Source organism: Triticum urartu, chromosome 5A (genome assembly GCF_056163025.1).
Source record: "Triticum urartu cultivar PI428250 chromosome 5A, HENAU_Tu73, whole genome shotgun sequence".
NCBI lineage: Eukaryota > Viridiplantae > Streptophyta > Magnoliopsida > Poales > Poaceae > Triticum > Triticum urartu.
In genome coordinates, this window is record NC_141877.1 from 455290979 (window position 1) to 455311103 (window position 20125).

Consider the following 20125-nt stretch of genomic DNA (forward strand, 5'->3'; position numbering starts at 1 on the left):
GATAAGGAGAGACATAGGGAAATAAATCCCCAATTACTCAATCCCCATCCTCACGAGACTGAGCAGGCGGAGACTTCCATGGCCGACCGATGCCACCTCCACGCACGCCGCCGCCGCAGCGTTCACCGGCGATGAGTGGAGGGACCACCAAGAAGGCCGTGGCTGAAAGCCACGACTTTGGAGATGCTGTTTGCGGCACCGTTGGTGAGCCCGAGCGCCGCGGGGCTCCATGTGCCGGAGCGGCCGGTCAACGGCGAGCGCCGCGAGGGCAGAGGAGTGGCCGGCAGGCGCGGCGCGACAGCATCTACAACAGCGTGGTTGGGGAAGCCGCTCGCACCGGAGGCGAATGTGAAGACGGAGGCCCCTGTTGGTACGCACACGAAGGCGAGCGCGCCGCCGTCGCGAACCAGCACGAGAGGCGCGTCCGTGACGCGCGCCACCGCCGGTGACCTCGGGAGCAGCACGCCGGCTTCCGCTGATAATGTGTTTCGAATTGAGATCGAGAGAGAGGATCGAATGAATCAGCTGTCTTATTCCATTGATGATCACATATTTATACAAGGCGAACCGGTGCTACGAGAATATGCGCCTGTTCGAGGGGATGCGATGAGCGGATGCGACGGTTGACTGAAGAGGCTCGTGAGGATCCCGTGCGTACTGTTATTTACAACAAGGATTATCTTTAATAACTAAATCCTAACAAAATTATAGCTAATGATGAACGAACTTGCAATATCTGCATTCAGAATACTCTCAACACATCCAATAATAAACAAACTAAACGGCACGCTCATCGGAATATCTTAACTATGGCTACAGCAATGTAGAAAACTAACGCGTAGGACCTCGACGTCCCAACATCTTCAATCGGGTTGGAAACTAACTGCCTGTGGGTAACGCTAGCCAAACCCACCTTACTCAGATTCAGATTCACTAATATAATCGGGTCCGTCTATATTACATCTAGATGTAAGATAATATCTCACATCTAAGTATGATGTCAGTGTCATTTTATTTTTTATTTTTTTTGTCCTATTTGTTTGATTTTAAGTTGTTAAAGCCCAAAACTAAAACCGAAACTAGTGTGTACGATCCTTCCTCGCCCAGGATGTGCACGATGCTGTTTTGAATGCATGGCTGCACCTTTCATCCCATGCATCAACGGCTTGATGGCATGTCGGGCACCTATCTGCCAGAAAGTGTTGTTTGTATAATGGAACTCAACTAGTAAAAACCAGCTCGTCATGCGTCCGCCTATGCGGCCAGCCCTAATGCAAATCTGGTCACTAGCTCCTCTCAACAAAAATAAAAATAAAAATCCTGGTCACTAACTACCCATACAAAAAACTGATCACTAACTTTTTCTGGAAACAAAAAACTGATCCCTAGTGCTAACATCTATTTGTTAGCTTTTGCGTATGATCGTTGTACAAGTACACCTCTCATCGTTAGCTTCTAGGCTACCAACGATTATAACTTTTTGCGTTTTTCACTCTTATACTTTATAATTAATTTTCAGTAAGGAACAAAGTTCGGTCCAGTTCAGGATTTTACATAATTTATTTCAAATTATAAAAAATGTTAACGAATACCAAAATTTCTACAATATATGATGAACAATTCTTTAATATATGATGACCATTTTCTAAATACACACTAATTTTTAGCAAATATACAGTGTACGGTGAACTTGATTATATACGATGAACTAAAAGGAAACTTTTTTATATACATTGAACTAAAAGTGAACTGGAAAAAATAAAAAATGAGAAAAACAAATAGAGAAAATGGATAAATAAGCAGAGAACAAAAAATGAACACATTTTGATTTGTTTAAAAAAATTGATAAACATGATTTTTTTTAGAAAAATGAACAAATTAATTTTTTTTGAAACAATTATTGAAACTTGTGAATTTATGAAAAAGGAATCAGAAAAAATGAAATCAACTTTTGAAAAAAAAAATAGCAGAGGAAAACCAATGAAGAAAAATGATAAATAAATAAAATAAAAAACATGAAGAAAACAAAACAAAAGAAAGACGAAAAATGTATCCTAGCTACTTGGGCCGGATCGTCTGCAGTTTGTTCGCTGACGAGGGTGGACTTGCAACTAGGACAAAAAAATATCAGAGCCCTAGTGGCAAGTCGAGGGTGGACTCTCAGTTGGGAATAAAAAAGGTCAGACCCTAGTTGTGAGTCGAGTTTAGAATTGCAACTCGGACAAAAAAGGTTAGGCCCGAGAGCCCTAGTGGCAAGTCGAGGGTGGACTCTCATTTGGGAATAAAAAAGGTCGAACCCTAGTTGTGAGTCGTGTTTGGACTTCCAACTCGGACAAAAAAGGTTGGGCCCGAGTTGCGAGCCGAGGGTGGAGTTGCAACTGGGACGAGGAAAGGTCAAGCCCCAATTGCATGTTGACGGTGGACTTGCAACTGAGAAAAAAAAGGTCGGGCCCCAGTTGCAAATCAAGGTTGGATTCGTAATAGGGACTAAAACAAGTCGGCCCCCAGTTGCAAGCCGAGGGTGGACTTGCAAGTTGGACAAAAAAGGTTGACTCCTAGTTGCGAGTAGAGGGTGGACTTGCAACTCGGATAAAAAAAGGTTGGACCCGAGTTGCGAGTCGAGGGTGTACTTGCAACTCGGGCAAAAAAGGTTGGAACCTAGTTGCGAGTCAAAGGTGGACTTGCAACTCGGACAAAAGAAGGTTAGGCCCCAGTTGCGAGTCGAGGGTGGACTTGCAACTTGGACAAAAAAAACTCTAGCCCCATTTGTGTCGAGAGTGGACTTACAACTAGGACAAAAATGGTTGGACCCCCCTTACGTATTGAGGGTGGACTTTCAACTCGAACAAAAGAAGGCTGGGCCCCAGTTGCGAGTCAAGGGTGGGTTTGCAATTATAATAAAAAATATCGAGACCCAGTTGCGAGTCGACAGTGCAAATGTAACCGGAAAAAAAAGTCGGGCCTCAGTTGCGACTCGACGGCGGACTTGCAACTCGGACAAAAAGACCAGACCCCAGTTGCAAGGTGAGGGTGGACTTGCAATTTGGACAAAAAAAACAGGTCTAGGTTACAAGTCGAGAGGGATATTGCAACTCGGACAAAAAAATTCAGGCCCCAATTGCGAGTTGACAATGGACATGCAATTAGGAAAAAAATAGGCCCGAGTTGTGAGTCGACGATGGACTTGCAACTAGAAAAAAAGCCCGGGTCCCGAGTTGCGAGTCGAGAGCAGACTTGCAACTGGAACAAAAACGTCGGGCCCAGTTGCGAGTCGGGGGTGGACTTGCAACTGGGACGAAAAATGGTCGGATCCCAGTTGCGAGTCGAGGGCGGACTTGCAACTGGGACAAAAAATGGTCGGGTCTCAATTGCGAGTCGAGGGTGGACTTACAACTAGGACAAAAAATGGCCAGGTCCCGGTTGCGACTCGAGAGCGGACATGCAACTGGGGAAAAAATTGTCGGGTCCCAATTGCGAGTCGAGGGCAGACTTGTAACTGGGACAAAAAATGGTCCAGTCCCAATTGCGAGTAGAGGGTGGACTTGCAAGTGGGACAAAAAATGGTTGGGTCCCAGTTGCGACTCGAGGTCGGACTTGCAACTGGGACGAAAAATGATTGGGTCCTAGTTGTGAGTCGAGGCTGAACTTGCAATTGGGACAAAAAAAATCAGACCCCAGTTACGAGTCACAAAAACAGAACCGAACAGGCCTAGGCCAACAATAGAATACACAATAAAACAAGCAACAACAAGTGAGGCGGAAGGTAGAGCGCTTGCACGAAAATTACGAGAACTAAATTAAGCGGCGAATTTAAAGAATACTTAGAAAATTCTAAAAATCATGGATTTCAAAAGACAATAAAAAGGAAAAAAAAGTAATAAAAAATTAATGAAAAACAGAAAAAAAATCTTATAGCAAAGTTTTATCCTATGGTGATGCACAAAAAATTAGTCAGTACATCAACATTGTAAAAAAGTGCATTTATATTGTACAACTATAACATTGCCCTGCTAAAAACCTTGGTATGGCTAATTACATCATTACTGGAAAAAGGCTACAGTGGGACAAACTTCTTTCTCTTTTTACTAAAAAAAAGTCCATCGATCTCGGGATGAGGGCACTGCTTAAAACAGTTTAGCAGAGCTTTCCACCACAACACACAAAACATCATTTGCTAAAAGAACACACACAACATCAGCTTGATCACGTATCGGAACCAAGTCTGATTAGAACGGCCAACAATGATGACTCGGTCTTTTTGAATTCCAGTGCAAAAGCCCAACAACGAAACCGCAGCCCGTGACTTGGCACGTCGCCCAAAATAAAAACAGGAACAGCCCACCCACTCGCGTGGACGTGGACAGAGGCTGCGGCGTACGACAACAGGATGCGAACGAGCGCGCGAAGGAGACAATCACGTTGCGCGAACTTTAAAGACAAACAAAGATCAACGGCTCTAGATTTAGATGTGAGATAGTATATTACATCTAGACGTGAAATAGCAAACCTGATATAATCGCTGTCATCTTTCTTATCAGTGCCGTCATCAGAGTCATCGTCCACTGCTCCCACATTATCTAATGCCCCGCACGAGATGCTGATGATTCTATAGTTTGTGTAGAACTGCATAACACCATCTGGGCAGGGTTCGTCTTCGTAGGGATCTATACCACAGGCCATGTTCTGAAACTCTGGGTCGTGCCCTCTAAATTGGAATTCCTCCATAGCCGGGTGCACAATTTTAGTCCCTTTATAATCACAGTACATGCAGCGGATTTGTTCTGAAGCACACAAACAAGATAACTAGATTAGCACCCATCAAAGACTTTAGCATAGCCTATCGGCAATAAAAAGAAGTTGCAAAATGAAATTTCTGAGGAACTCAGTTTTCCCAACAACTATCTATTCGTGCATAGATAGTGTTTATTTTTGTCGCAAGCAACTCAGATGCTTCTGCTAACAGCTGTAAAAGGTTGGAAGGGGAAGCTTTAAATCCTAACCATTTCTTATTATTCTTTATAACTAAAGAGAAATTGGCTGATCATGCAAACATCCGGGTGGGATAACCCCTACTGATACCTGCCTAAAACTAGACTGCAACGCATAGAATAGAAGTACTCTATGATACTGTGGTAGCTGACATAGGGCTCCCAGGCCCCAGCTAGGTGGGGTTCAAAGATGTTTTTTTTTTCAGCAAACTATCTTATAACAATCCAACACAAGGCCAGGGACCAAAACGAGTATAATGCCACATCATAAATTGGACCAGTTTGAACGGCTGATGACTACTTAAATGAACTTTAATTAAGAACCTAAGTACGCAATTTCCTGAGAACAGGGAACCATCATGCATTTTACTTATAAATATTTACACAGCAATACATTCCAACTGAATCTACTTCAAATGAAGTGTGCAACTCACAAACTGAACCCTGATCAGATTTCATTATACTTTGTATAGTTAGCATTGATGTCCATACGCTTGAGTACTTAAATAAATACTCATGTGCAACGCTTGTTGGATAATCAGGTTGGTTGAGACGTGATAATAGATTTAGTCTATCACTCTAGTTTATATATCAGAAGTGTTGGACAAGTACTACTCATGATGCTCACTGACAGTGTGTAGCAAGATTTGGACCAGAATGTGTTGTTTACAACAATCGGTATGATCTGTTATGGGTAACTACCAGATAAATCTAATTCATATAAGTATATATGCATCTAAGCAAAAGTCAAACTTGGTTCAGCCAACTTATTGAGCTTTAGATGACTTATTCAGTTTCCATAGTTCATTCTTAGAGAGGGGACCTAGTGGACCCAGTGGATAGCAACTTCGAGATAGAGAAGCAAATAATCAGTTTGTTGAGCATCTTGGCTTTAGATCATGGATTTCTAGTCGCGTGGCTAGTCGTCGACTAGTCGATGAGTCACAACTAGCCGCAACTGCAGGCTCGACTTTTTCCGAGTTTGTTGAGGGGGCCTAGTGGACCCAGTGGATAGCAACTTTGAGCTAGAGAAGTAAATAATCAGTTTGTTCAGCATCTTGGCTTTAGATCATGGATTTCTAGTCGCGTGACTAGCCATCAACTAGTCGATGAGTCACAAAAAAATGTAGGACTCAACTTTAGTGTCAACTCATGACTCGAGTCACAACTAGCCGCAACTGCAGGCTCAACTTTTTCCGAGTTGCTACCTCAGAACGACTCATCGACTCGAGAAGCATGCTTTAGTCAAACGGAAAATTTTACCCAGATTGTAGATCAGATATGGACAACCAGGGACGACACTTCGAACTAATCTGTTGCTGTATTGGTTTCAAATTAGGAATACATTTACACCAAACAGTAGTAAAGATAAGGCCACAATACCAGACAGTAGTGTGGGTTGATCTGAATGTTTCAAACTTCACCAAACTGCAGAATGAGAAATGTTCCAATTTATTTAAAGAACTTTTGTATCAGCAGTAGAGCGTTGAGACTTAAAAAGGTGGTTTTACAGATGTCCAGATGCTACCATGTAGGTTTAGTCAACTTGCTGTATGAATGAAAAAATATATAAGATGCCTTGGCGTGGTTTGGGAAAATTCACAGGACAACACAAGACCTTCCGACCTCCGTCCTCTGCATCGTCATTGCTAAGTTCAGCGAAGAAGAGTTTTGGATCTCCACCTCCTTGACTTGCCAGAAAATTAACATGAATGTGATGATATATGAAAATGGGTTTGTCAACATCCATACAGTACGGTGAAAAAACGCGAACAGGAAGCCCCCGCGTCGTCCTCCCCAGGGCGACTCAGGCGGCGGTGCATCTCGTCACCGCAGCGCCCCCCCACCACCGGCTTCCCTCCCCCTCGCCGCCGCCCAACAACCTCCGTCGGGCAAAGCCCCGCGCGGATCCAGCGGCGGCGGGGCTCTGGCGCGCCGAAGCGGCCGGTCTACGAGCAGGGGGCTCGTGTGGCGGCGGCGGTGTGTCGCTCCTCCACGCACGCCGTTCGTGCTCCGGGCGCGGTGGGGAGGGCGGCGGTGCTCGCGGCCGGCTGGTGCTGCGCCCCCGTGCCCCGCTTTTGTGGGTCCTGGGTCGGCGCGTCGCCTCTCAGATCCGGCGGGATGGCCTTGCCTGTGGTGCCTCCATCGGCGCGTGTGGCGAGCGGTCAGTCCCTTTGGCCGTGAGGGCGGCGTCTTGCTGCGGCGGGGTCATCTGCCTCGGCTGTGGACGGCGGCGGCGGGCCTGGGTGTGCGTTGCCATCGGCGGCGGATCTGATGGTCCTTGCTCTCTCCCACGAGCTGGGACTCGGAATGGGGACGGATGAGCGCGCTGGTGTTCTTTGCACGTGGTGTGCGGCGGGCTAGGCGTGCAGCAGGTGCGGTTCTCGCTCGTCCCCGGTTCTCTCTCCCGATCTGGAGGCTTCGCATGGCGCGGCGGTCTCTGTTCGTGGGCTGGCAGCGAGTGCTTCATCTGTTTGTGTGGATTTGGCTTTGGGGTGGACTAGCAGGCTACAGGTTTTTGGGTCGCGCACACTGCGGGCTAATGCCGGGCTCGGATTTCGGTCGAAGCCAACGACGGCGGTGCCTGTGGGCACCGTATCCTTGTTGAAGGCGTCGTGTCACGGTGCTCGTCTTCCCTACTGTCTGCTCCGGAGGAAACTTTGGATCCCGGTCTTCCGGGTCAGGCGATGGTGACGCTCAAACGTCACATTCCTTCCATGGGCTTCGTCTTTGAGCTTGCCTTGGCTAGGGTGACCAGTGGCTCAAGGTGGTTCCGTTGATGGTTCGGGTGGGCGATGGTGGCGGAGAAGTGGTGCTCTGTCTTCGTGACCTTTTCTCGGCCATGCCCTGAAGTGGGGGTGATTCTTTTGTCGGAAGCCGGGTTAGCAAGGTGTGGTCCTATATTGGATTTCCTCGTTCCCACCTCTCCCCTTTCGGGGTGTTGTTGGGTGGCGCGACCAGACGGCCAATGTTCAAGGCGCTTAGCCTTGCTTGGTCAGATGAAGATAAAAGTTGGCGTCCTCCTTAATGCTGGCTGTGCTAATGAGCTTGAGGTGGTGGTGGTGCGGCCGGTTTGGGGTCGACGGTGGTTGGGGCCCCTCTCTAGCGATGTTCTTCTTGTGTTCATGCTCCTACACTCTTTGGTGTGTCTCTGCTTGGTGATGTCAAGCGACTTTGGCGATGGCACACAGGTGCGGTGGCGTCGTCTCGGCCTCGCGTAGCCTTTCGAAGGTGCCCCGCGGCGCAGATGGTGCTGCGGCGTTGTGCAGTCTCGGATATGCGGAGCCTTTCGATTGCGTCGACGGTACAGTGTCATGTGCTTGTCTGCTTGGCGATGCCGACTTTGCCTACGGTACACATGCATCGTGGTGTCGTCTCGGCCTCGCGTGACCTTTCGAATGCATCCCGGCCGCAGGTGATGTCGTGGCGTTGTGCGATGTCGGTTGCGCAAAGCCTCTGATTGCGCCGACGGTGCAGTACCATGGCTTGGCCTCGGCTGACCAATTCCATTCGATCTCACTGGTGGTGCTTTGTGTTGTGTCAGGGCGTGTCTTCCCTCTTTGTTCCCCCTGTTTATATGTTGTGGTGTGTGTTGTTTTCTGTTTTATCTCTTCTCCTCGTGTGCCCCCTGTAATTCTGATTCACTTGAACCCATCCTGCAAAAGGCTGTGAAGCCTTATAGGCAAATGAATACAATTCAGGTGGGGGAATTCTCTCCCTCCCCGGTGAAAATTCAAAAAAAAAAAACATCCATACAGTACTCAGGGCCAGACACATTATGGTTGATGCCACAAATAACATGAAGATCATACGTGGATTCCTGTAAGTAGGCAGAGGCAAGGAGCAAATCAGTGACTGTAACATGTCAGGGTGATAACTAGAAGTAAAGATACAAATCTCAAGATGAACTAACTCTGTTCTCCAGTGCATATGAGGCCAGCGCTGCTTCGACTTTCTTAGAGACACTTGTATGCTCGTCCGGAATTTTATATAGCTTGGGCATGGGATCGGATTGATGCTGCAGTGAGTTGCCAGGGGTGGGAGGTCCTTGAAACATCTTTCTGGTGATGCGGTCAACATCAGCAGAGTCGAGTGGAGCATTAATCTTATGACGGATTAATGTATGACTGCGTTTGGAAATAAATTCTGCTTGCGCGACAGGGTCGGGGTGCCAAGCAGCCACACCGGCAGCCCTGAGATTTTTTTTCAAAACTATGTTATTTTTTATAGCAATTTCGGAAATTATAGGACGTAATGCAAAAAAATCAAAACTAGTAGCCCGTCGGCCATCCTTTGGCCGAAATAATATTTTTCGGTCACAGTTAGGCCGAAGTAATACTTTTCGGCCACACTTAGGCCGAAGTATAGTTTTCGGCCATCTCCTGGCCGAAAAGACACTTTTTGGTCGACTCTAGGCCGAAATAGACTTTTTGGTCAAGTGTAGGCCGAAAAGTCACTTTTTGGTCAACCCTAGGCTGAAGTTGCATGGCTCATGCTGAAATGTATTTTCTCGCCACCCGTTTCCCGCCCACCCCTTCCCGCCACCCGTTTCCCGCCATATGTTCCCGCCAATCCCTTCCCGCCTTATTTTCCCGCCAATCCCTTCCCGCCTTATTTTCCCGCCAATCCCTTCCCGCCAACCCTTTTCCGCCATACCGCAGTTATTCTTTCCCGCCATTTTTTCCTCTGTATCTATAAAACCCCCTTCAGGCAGAGATGGATAAGCATTCCAGTGTAGTGTAGTCGAGATGTCCCATTATCCATTCGATCGTAGTTTTCACCCTGAGATGAGCAGCACTCTGCTTAGTCTAGCTACCGATTTCAGGATGGACAATAGGATAGTTCCATGGGACGAACTCACCGATAGTGACACCATAATGAATGAGTTGGCTCACCAATTACGTAGGTCTGGGTGGCCTGAAAGGACCTATGAGGAGGTACGTCAAGAACTTAGGTTGCATGAAAGGTGAAAGAAGGTGGTGGAGCCGAAGAGTGAAACTTTCAGAAGGACTGCAGAAAAGCATCCATTTTTATGGACTGAGGAGAGCGAGGACGACGATGATATCTTCATGCCGCCGCTTCCGGGTTCTGCATCATCGAAGGGCAAGAGTTCTGCATCGTCCAAAGGAAAGAGTTATGCATCCTCGAAGGGCAAGAGTTCTGTATCAACCAAGGGCAAGAGTTCTGCATCGTCGAAGGGCAAAAGGGCTGCATCAACGGAGGATGATGATGATGACTTCATGTAGTATGTAAGATGTATTCCAGTTGTACCGTTTCATTCAGATGTATTTGCATTATTAGTTTGTATTGTATTATTGTAGGGCATTATGTTCTATATGAATTTCATTTTGTAGTATGTAAGATGTATTGCACAAGTTCAGCCGCACCGTTTAATTCAGATGTACTTGTATCTTAATTATCGGTTTTAGTCTATTTGGAAATGTAACTGGAATAAGAATGCGAATTAATAGTAATATGTCTCTCGCATACATAAAACAATATATGTCTCCTGATCACATAGAAGCAAGTGCGATAGTAACACATACATGAAGCATGTCTCATACATAAATACTGACACATAGCTGCGAATAGTCTGAAACTAACATAGATAATGAGTCATACATAGATAGATAAGCATATCACTGCGGGGGACGACGACGAGTCTGGGTCTTCCTCGGGCGAGGACCGGAAGGCGATAAGCGCTGAGGCGGTGGACGAGGCTCGCGATAACCACGACCATAGTTAACCTCGTCTGTCACGGTCTGTGTCTCCTGCGTCGGTGGTGGTGGTGGAGTGTGAAACACTGTCTGCGAGAAGCCATAAATGTTTGTAGCTTGGTCATCATCCTCGCGGTCGCCCTCAAAGTACGAAGCACCACCACTAAGGATCGGTGACTGCTCTGAATGCATGAACGATTGCGACTGGTTGCCGCCTGCGGTAAAGTAAAATTGATACAAATGCATGAACGAAGCACCACCAGTAAGCATTAGTGACTGCTGAGAATGCAAGAACGATTACTACACTGTTCAAAAGAATGTAGTGAGTAGTGTTACCTAGATTCATCTGCTGATGCCAGTAAGCGCTCCCTAGCTGTGAAGGAGGTGGCTCATGCCAGGAAGAGCTCCCTGGCTGTGAAGGAGGTGGCTCATGCCAGGAAGAGCTCCCTGGCTGTGAAGGAGGTGGATCATGCCAGGAAGATCTCCCTGGCTGTGAAGGAGGTGGCTCATGCCAGGAAGAGCTCCCTGGCTGTGAAGAAGGTGGCTCATGCCAGGAAGAGCTCCCTGGCTGTGAAGGAGGTGGCTCATGCCAGGAAGATCTCCCTGGCTGTGAAGGATGAGGTTCTGCATGGTGCACAGAGGGTCGTGGTTCTGAACGGTGCACAGAGGGTCGTGGTTCTGAATGCTGTATAGAGGGACGTGGCGGACGATGTGCTGGAGGAGGAAGTGCAACATCCGAAGTCCGTCTACACGTAACAGCTGCGTAAATCCCGCGTAGCTTGTCATCAAGACGCCTCAACCATGAGACGCCCTCTCGCGGTGGGATAGTTTTTCCCCTATGAAAGTGCCGCATTAAAGCGGAAACCTCCTCTCGCGCCTATAGTGTCAAGTCACCCTATACACAAAGAGTTAACCAATTATATCCTCGTTGTATGATAGACACCACGAATAGACAACCAAACGAATATGTCCAGATTAACAAAAGACTTAACATATGAGAACCAAGGCATTTACCGCGTGGTGTCTGGTTCCCACAACAGAGGCAGTTGGGTACATATCGCTGGTGAGAGGGGCTTCGATCTGATCAGGAGCAGCTGATGGAACCAAGTAGATCCTCGTTGTATGCCAGTAACGCTGCAGATACAACCCGAACATTTCCCAGTTAAAGGGCCGAACCTCACCCCAGATATTTGTCGCAGCGGTAGTCCATTCGTCAACATAAGGGGTAATGCTCTGAAGCTAATAAGCCATGGACTTGTTCCCTCCTAGGCGACTGTCCCTGAGATTGACATGCGCGATACATGATTAGGTATATTATGAATGCAGAGCTGCCAACTAAAATAGTATTAGTACTTACTTGTGCACGTGGTCTGGCAAGTGTGGAATATCTGGAATCTCCGGCTGTTGATATAGACCGAACTGTCTCATCACCCTATGAAGAGACATCTCCTCAACCGTCACGTCGAACACCAACTTGGCCTTGGTCATCCAAAAGTGCCGATCTCTAGTGCACAATCCAGAAATCCCAACTGGGTACCTCGATGATATAGCCTGAGGCGAGTATGGCTCCTAAATAACTTGATCCTCGTGCAAACTATCAAACTGCGCCATGAAGGACGGGTAGCATCCCCTAACCTGAGTATGCGCAAACTGTCTCTGTGCATGACAACAAATAAGCATTAGTAATACTATTGAATGGCAAGAAATAATTGAATTAATTGTTACTTAATATAAAAGTACCTCTCGCCGTGTCCAAATAGATCTCATAGTAGGTAAGTCACCGATAGCAGGCACATAAGTCCCAGCTAAGTCCTCCAAACCAAAAGGTTTATCAACATAGACATAGGGTCGTCCAATAGGGAATCTCTCGTATGACAAGAGCTGCAACAATAATGGACATCCAACAAGACTAGATTTTCTAGACTTCAACAAGCAAGCTTTGCACAGGCCTCTGTACGTAGCCGCTAACACAGCAGAACCAAAACTCCTCTATAGAATATCCGCAGGGCAACGTGCGTCAGCTATCTCTCGTGCAATACCGACGAGTCGTGCATCGACAGTGGTCACGTGGTTCTCCGTAAACATTGTCTTGCCGAACAGCCAAAGAATATATGCCTCTAGGGACCGGTCAATCTGTGCCTCCGACAACTGAACGTCGGGATGTCCTAACAAGACAATCTACATAGAAACGTAATAATTGTATGAACATCGGACAACTAAAAAACAACATTTGTTTAAGTGGCCGTGATGGTTACCTGAAACTGGCTCAACCATCTAAAAAGAGGTCCATGAGGATCGTTGTCTATGGCCCTAGCAGTCGGGACCGCAGCCAAAAAACGGGTCTACATCGCTGCTTGCCACCTAGATTCTGCCTCTAAGGGACCTATGGCAGCACCGGCTAGAGGTAATCCCAACAAGTAAGACACATCCTGTAAAGTAGGCGCCATCTCTCCCCAGGGAAAGTGAAACGTATGTGTCTCTGGTCTCCATCTATCTACTAAGCAGGTAAGGAGTGACTTGTCGTAAGAGAAACGTTTCACTTGCCTCTTGTGTAACTGCAATGGTTCACCTGCCTCATCTAAGTCCGGACCATCAATCCACTCATCCAATGTACCCTCAACCAGCCGTGCCAAGTGTAGAAGTCCAGCCCAACTTAACCTACAAAATAAAGAGATTGTTAGCGGTTATGAAAAGTATGTCAAACATAGTAAGTCATTATATGGACTCCATTATATGCACACATACCTATCAACCCATGAATCGTGTATCAGCCAGTTAGTCTTTGGGGTACGAGTGACCAACACGTCTAAGTTGTTGCCCGCTTCCGTAAGGGCGCCCCGGTGCTTTCTATCGATGTTACCATTAAGCAATGGATACGAAGACATATCTGCAATTCAAACAAAAAATCTCAGGTGCAAATAAAACATAGTACGGCATATTACAAATTATAACATAGTCCTGACATATTACGAATTAAAACATAGTCCTGACATATTACATATTAAAACATAGTCCTGACATATTACAAATTAAAACATAGTCCTGACATATTACGAATTAAAACATAGTCCTGACATATTACATATTAAAACATAGTCCTGACATATTACAAATTAAAACATAGTCCTGACATATTACAAATTAAAACATAGTCCTGACATATTACATATTAAAACATAGTCCTGACATATTACATATTAAAACCCACTACGACACATTATATAGCTTGTGAGTTATTTCTTCCTCGTCCGCCCCTTCGGCCTCGACTGCCACGATCACGTCCGCCTCTTGCTCCTGTTGTCGCAGCCCTTCGATGTGGAAGCACTCGTCGATGCGGAAGCACCATCTTTGTTCAGGTCGGGACAATATTTCATCCTATGCCCATAAGCCGCACATAACAAACATTGTCTGGTTGCTCCACCAGCTTCAGACTGGTCCATATCGTTCAGGATGCGACGGGCCTTTCGTCTGCCCCTACTTGTTCGCCGAAGGTCTGGATGCGGGATGTATACTCTCTCACCGTCGTTTACCTTGTTGAAATTGCCGACGACTCTAAACCCTGTCATCTCGCCTGTCCAGGTGTTGAGCACTGCCTCTTTTAAATAGTATGGGGACACGAAGGATATAGCATCCAACTCAATCTGGCCACAGGCAGCCAACACATGAGAGCAAGGTAGGTGCAACAACTTCGGTTTGTTGCATGTACACTCACACGTTGGATAAAATTCCGTTCCAATTTTTACCTCGTGTGTCTTCACCTCATTTCCAGAACCAAAACCATCGGTAGGAAGCTGAACCTCATACCTCCTTTCTTGATTCCCTATGAGTCTGACAGTGTGCTTCTTTGCTTTCTCTATCTTCTTTGCCATGTATTCCATGACACGGCTACAATAAGGTGTGTTCTAATTATCTTCAATATGCTTCTTTGCTAACTCGTGCCTTTCTCTGAAATATCTCAAAGTGCCATGGAATACAGCCTCCACAATAGCTGTGAGTGGCAATGCTCTATTCCCTCTCAGCACAAAGTTATACACCTCTGCAAGATTGGTTGTCATGTGGCCATACCTAGCTCCATGTGTGTCATGCAGCAAAGACCAATTCATTGGAGGCTCTTTCTCTATCCACTCAGAAAAATTCTTTATTGCCCTTCCCTTCTTTCTCTTAGTATTAGGAGGGTCAATTGCTGGCAAGTCACAAAGACCTACTGGCTCCTCTAGCTCCGCGATGAGTGCTGCTAATTTAACCTGATCTTCTTCCATTTTCTTCCTCGCACGGACCTGCTTCTTAGTAAACTCATCTAGTTTTGACCAAATAAATTCGTATTTCCGCTGCTGGCTCTGCTTGCATAATTTTTTGAACAAGTTCATCAACCGCTTGTTCTTGAACTGTGAGAAAAAATTAGCCCCAAGATGGCGCATGCACCACCGGCTCTGCAAGTCCCTCCAAGGTGTTGGTTCGTCATCTGCTGGATTACGAAGTGTCTTCACGGCCTTCAATATACCAGCATGTCTGTCATGAATGACACACACGTTTGGTCGGTCCTTCACGATGGCAATTTTCACTTGGCGGAAGAACCATACCCAGCTGAGAAAGTTCTCACCCTCCACAAATGCCATGGCAAGTGGGATGATTTGATTGTTCCCATCCACACCAATAGCAGTCAGGATTTGCCCTCTATACTGACCGGTCAGGAATGTACCATCCACAAACATAACAGGAGGACAATGCCGGAAAGCTTCGATGCACATAGCAAAAGAGAAGAACACTCGTTTCAACACCTTGAAATCTGGTATACTCAGCAACCTCATGTGTTGTACGTTCACATAAGTGCCAGGATTCCTCTCCTTCAGTATGCCCAGGAGACGGACAATATTATCATATGAGTCGAAGAACGTCCCAAACTTTTCCTCCATAGCCTTCTGCTTAGCCCTCCAAACCTTCCCATAAGGAATGACATAATTCCATCTGACCTTCACTGCTGTCTGGATGTGTTTTGCTTCCATATCTTTCTTCTCTACTATCTCAGTATACATGAGTTGCACAATGAGACTTGAAGTCAGGTTCGGATGCTTGACCAGCAGGTTCGTCCTCACACAATTATGTGGGACGACAATGGTGACAACCCAGTGGATGTCATACTTCGGCACGTGCCCGTGCACCTTCCCAGGACAACCTGTTACAACACATTTCACGGTATAGTTTGTTGGACTTGATATGTGTGTCTTGAAAACCCTCTGCGTAGACATAGCCCACTTTATCACCGCATACTTCAATCTTTTCTTTGTATCAAACATAGCCCCTATTTGTACTTGGTTCAGATTATACTGCCATGGAGTCTCATGGCCATCGTTCACTGTAAGGCCGGTGGATATGTCCTGCTCCCATGCAGAAGGAATCGGTACCTCAACTTCATCCTCAGAATTTTCAGAATCCAGTTCCTCCACCAATCCATCCTCGTCCTCTTCCTCCATCACCCTCTGCATTTCATCCCCTTCCTCATCCCCATCAGCAAAACCAGAACCAGCTAATATTATCGACCGGCTACTCTGCCCAGTATCAGGACCACAAACATTGTGTGGCACGTAGTCTGAGTCTTTCTCGGGTTGGCTAGCATCCACATCTTGTGGCCGTGACCCAGATAAAACAATCTCGTTAGCCACTTCACTGCCTTGGCCGGGTTCATACCCCCTGTGGAGTTGTACGGTATTCTCCTCCTTCGGCACAGGTTGCACAAGTGCATATGGGTGGATTCTTCGGTCTCGGCAGCGTCTTAACAGGGACAACCAATGCTGGCTCCTATCTACCGGCATCAACTCCCACTTGACATTTTTACAGGATTTGGTCCACAATGCATGAATACTGACGGAACATACTTCAGGATCCAGACCGAAACTAGTTGTCAACCAGTACTTCAACTGTCTAATGTCCAGTCTGTCCGGGTCAGCTAGTGTCATGACGCCATTTTTAAACTCGCTAAGATCAACCCCCAACTCATTATATCGAACATTACCAGCGCCGTAGTAAACAGTCAGATTTACTGATTCAGACATTTTCACCTGTCAGACATTGCCATCTTCTCATTAATCACAACGAACTATGTGCTAAAATGCCTCCAAAAATAAATTAACACTAAAATTCACAATATACACTAATATTATCCGCTACACGAACTATGCGCTAAAATGCCTCCAAAAATATATTAACACTAAAATTCACAATATACACTAATATTATCCGCTACACGAACTCTGCGCTAAAATCCTCCAAAAATATATTAACACTGAAATTCACAACGAACACTAATATTATCCGCTACACGAACTATGCGCTAAAATGCCTCCAAAAATATATTAACACTAAAATTCACAATATGACTTATATACACTAACTAAACTATACAATTTAGATAAAATTTGTGACGACGTGATTATACCTTCGAAGTGTGTGTCCGCTTCTTGCTTCTCTCTTTGACTCAGCGGCACCGGCCACCTCGCGAAGTACTTGCACCATCGGAGAACGACAACGCCGCCCCCGACGGTTCAACTCCGGTCAGCCCCCAACCTGCTCCTCCTCCTCAGCACCTCCTCCTCTGCAGCTGCTGCTACTAGTCACCACCACCTACTACCCGTCCTCCTCTCCACCATGGCTCCTCCTCCCCACCATGGCTCCTCCTCCCCAAACACATCAAAAACTATCCCATAGCAAAACATAACACCGTAGGCCGGTGGGGATTGCTATGATCTACCGATTCTGTGGGTTGGATTTGCAAATGTGTGGCAAATGGAGGAGATCGGCGCGGGGGGGGGGGGCGAGGTACAGAGAAGAACTGAGAGAGAGAGAAAGGGAAACGAAGAACAGAGGAGAACAGCGCAAGGGCGAACGGTGCTTATCCGCACCTTTTTGGTCATTCTCTGGCCGAAAACGGCTTCGGTCGAAGCCTGGCTGAAAAGGCCAGCTTCGGTCGCCGGTTGGCCAAAAACGGCCCACTTCGGCCGCCCAGTAGCCGAAGCTACTATTTTCGGCCTGGCCCCCGCCAACATTGAGTTTTCGGCCCAGGTACGCAGGTCTTCGGCCCAAACGCGGCCGAAAAGCCTACTTCGGCCCACTCCTGGCCGACAGGGTCATAGTTTTGCGTTTTTTTTCATTGTACGCTATAGTTTCCGAAATTGCTACAAAAAACATGATAGTTTTGAAAAAAATCCAGCCTTGAAGGCATGAAATTTTTTGTTTTCATCCCCAAAGTCAGACAAAGGGTTAGAAAAGGGCTGAGTCTTCCCCAAAGTGCAATCAGAAATGAGCAAGAAGCGCATGGCTTCATAGAGTTTCTTGCCCGAAGTGCAGAGGAAAGAAACAAGGCCATAGAAGGAGCGAGCCTCAATGCGTAACAGACTCATGGTACTGATCATGTCAAGCTCAAGTTTTTGGCTCGGTGGGGAAACAGTGTTATACCAGATAGTGTTGATGATGATGATGTTGGAGACAGGATCGAAGGGGCCATAGCAGTGGCCATCCTTGAGCATGCTGTGGTGGTAGCAAGACCGGAGCTCACCGGCCAGGAGGAGGGCAAGTGCATTCAGGTAGAAGGTGTGGATTAGCCCGAGGAGAACAAACTTCATGGACTGATAAGGACGATACTGCATGGCGGTGGATGGCAACCGAGGGAGATCAAATGCGTGCTTCCAAGCGAAATCAAGTGGTTGCATTTGCATGACAGGGCCCCAGCAAGCATGATGCAGCGGGTCACAGCTGAATTTATTGATGTCATTGTTGATCACCTGGACGGCTTCTTGCAGAGGGCGAATCGGCGACAGCCAGGTGTGGACGAGGTGGTGGGGATTCATGTGCTTAGAGGCCAGCGCAGCGCACATGAGGGCAGTGCGTACGTCGGACTTGCTGGTACCAGAGTTCAATTGGAAGGGAGAGATACACCGGTCATGCACAACGAGGCGCATCACGTAGACGAGGTCCGCATCGGCGAGGAGCAGGTAGCGAACGGCTTCCCAGTTTGTGAAGTAGCGGAAGAAGAAGGTGAGGAAGGCGACAAGGCCGTCCAGGGAGCGCTCGGCTATGTTCCCGTCCTGAACACCCTGGATTTTCTCGTAGCAGAGGTTGGAGGCGACGAGGGTGTTGTAGATGATGTTGGTGGTCGGATCAAGAAGGCCAAAGGAGAGGCCGGCGCCGAGGAAGATCTCCTCTTTGAATGCCGTCGCCTTGGCGAGCCGCTCGCGGGCACGATCATACGAGTCACGGATCTTATGGAGAAGCTCCGATTTCTCCCTATTTACAACCTTGAGCTGTGGCTCGAACCTTGAAGTGTCCTCCGGCTTATAGATGTGCTCGATCGCCGCCGCCGCCGGCTGTTGATTTGGGAGAGGCATCTGGGAGGGGATAAGATGGAACCGAACCTAGATTCCTCGTTCTCTCCCCCGATATTCCCCTCTTATCGCAAGTCCCGACACTCCTCCCCACGGGCGGCTATGCGCCAATAAAATTAACCCTCACCGTGAAGGTTCCTAGTGTTGATACCAGTTGTTGGAGATAATGGAAGAAAGCAACAAAACAGAGAGAGGATCAAGTGTAATCTTAACTACATCTCAGCTCTTATACAAAAGCTTATGTTACAATACATGGTACCAGTCCAATTTATAGAAAATAGCAAACCCACACAAAGTCATTATCGACTCAAGTAACAACTATTTCGATTTTGTTCACAGCTCATTCCTAGCTAAGACATAACGGCGGGCAAGGCCCACGACCCATATTTATATGGCATTAACTAGCCCATCCCATAACATCGGGAAAAAATTATACGAGAGCAGGTCTCACGTTAGCAGGTGAGACTCATCCTGATGAATGACATGTGCCATTCACAAATCACAAAGCATCTAATCTCTCCCCCTGATTTCAAGTGGGGGGGTGGGTAAATGTTTTGTCATTTGTGAATGTCACGTGTCATTCATCAAGATGGGTCTCACCTGCTAACCCGTGAGATCTGGTCTCATAGAATTATTTTCCCATAACATCGATCGATCGCGCTTTTTACCCTGAAAAAGAATTTTTATCGCGCTTCAGGTGGCCCGGTTCCACTACGGCAAAAGAGAGCAATCGTGCTTGCGCTACGTCCGAGTCTGCCAGCGAGCGGGAACCAAGCTCCCGCAATATTTATTCAGTGGGAGTAGATGTTCCTCGCATGTTGTGACTTCGTAAAATCTCAAAATGTTATACCGGCTCAATCTCTCAGAGATGCTTATAGGTGTAGAGTGTGCGTGCGTGTGTTCACAGGGGTGAATGTATGTGAGCGCTTTGATTGTACCGTGTTAAAAACAAAGAGTGTGCCAGCGAGCAAGTGGGTACATGTAACTAATTTTGAATTTAGAAGTAGTTTGTAAATTTCAAAACAAATAAAAAATATGAAATTTT

The 20125-nt window shown here is 46.8% G+C and overlaps 3 protein-coding genes across 3 annotated transcripts; all 3 read right to left on the bottom strand.

Annotated features, from left to right (window-relative positions):
* Positions 1-914: 914 nt before the first annotated feature.
* LOC125509651 (uncharacterized) lies at positions 915-19083 on the bottom strand. The gene is made up of 6 exons (XM_087526401.1): positions 17916-19083; positions 8902-9185; positions 8750-8808; positions 6567-6745; positions 4508-4781; positions 915-933 (listed from the first exon to the last, which is right to left on the bottom strand). Exons 1-6 carry the CDS (start codon positions 19081-19083, stop codon positions 915-917), a joined length of 1983 nt encoding a protein of 660 aa, XP_087382527.1.
* On the bottom strand, positions 10628-11558 carry LOC147971889 (uncharacterized). Its single transcript, XM_087522873.1, has 2 exons — positions 11042-11558; positions 10628-10920 (listed from the first exon to the last, which is right to left on the bottom strand). Exons 1-2 carry the CDS (start codon positions 11556-11558, stop codon positions 10628-10630), a joined length of 810 nt encoding a protein of 269 aa, XP_087378999.1.
* On the bottom strand, positions 11971-16755 carry LOC147971890 (uncharacterized). The gene is made up of 2 exons (XM_087522874.1): positions 14983-16755; positions 11971-12033 (listed from the first exon to the last, which is right to left on the bottom strand). The coding sequence occupies exons 1-2, from the start codon at positions 16753-16755 to the stop codon at positions 11971-11973; spliced, it is 1836 nt and encodes a 611-aa protein (XP_087379000.1).
* Positions 19084-20125: the final 1042 nt, after the last annotated feature.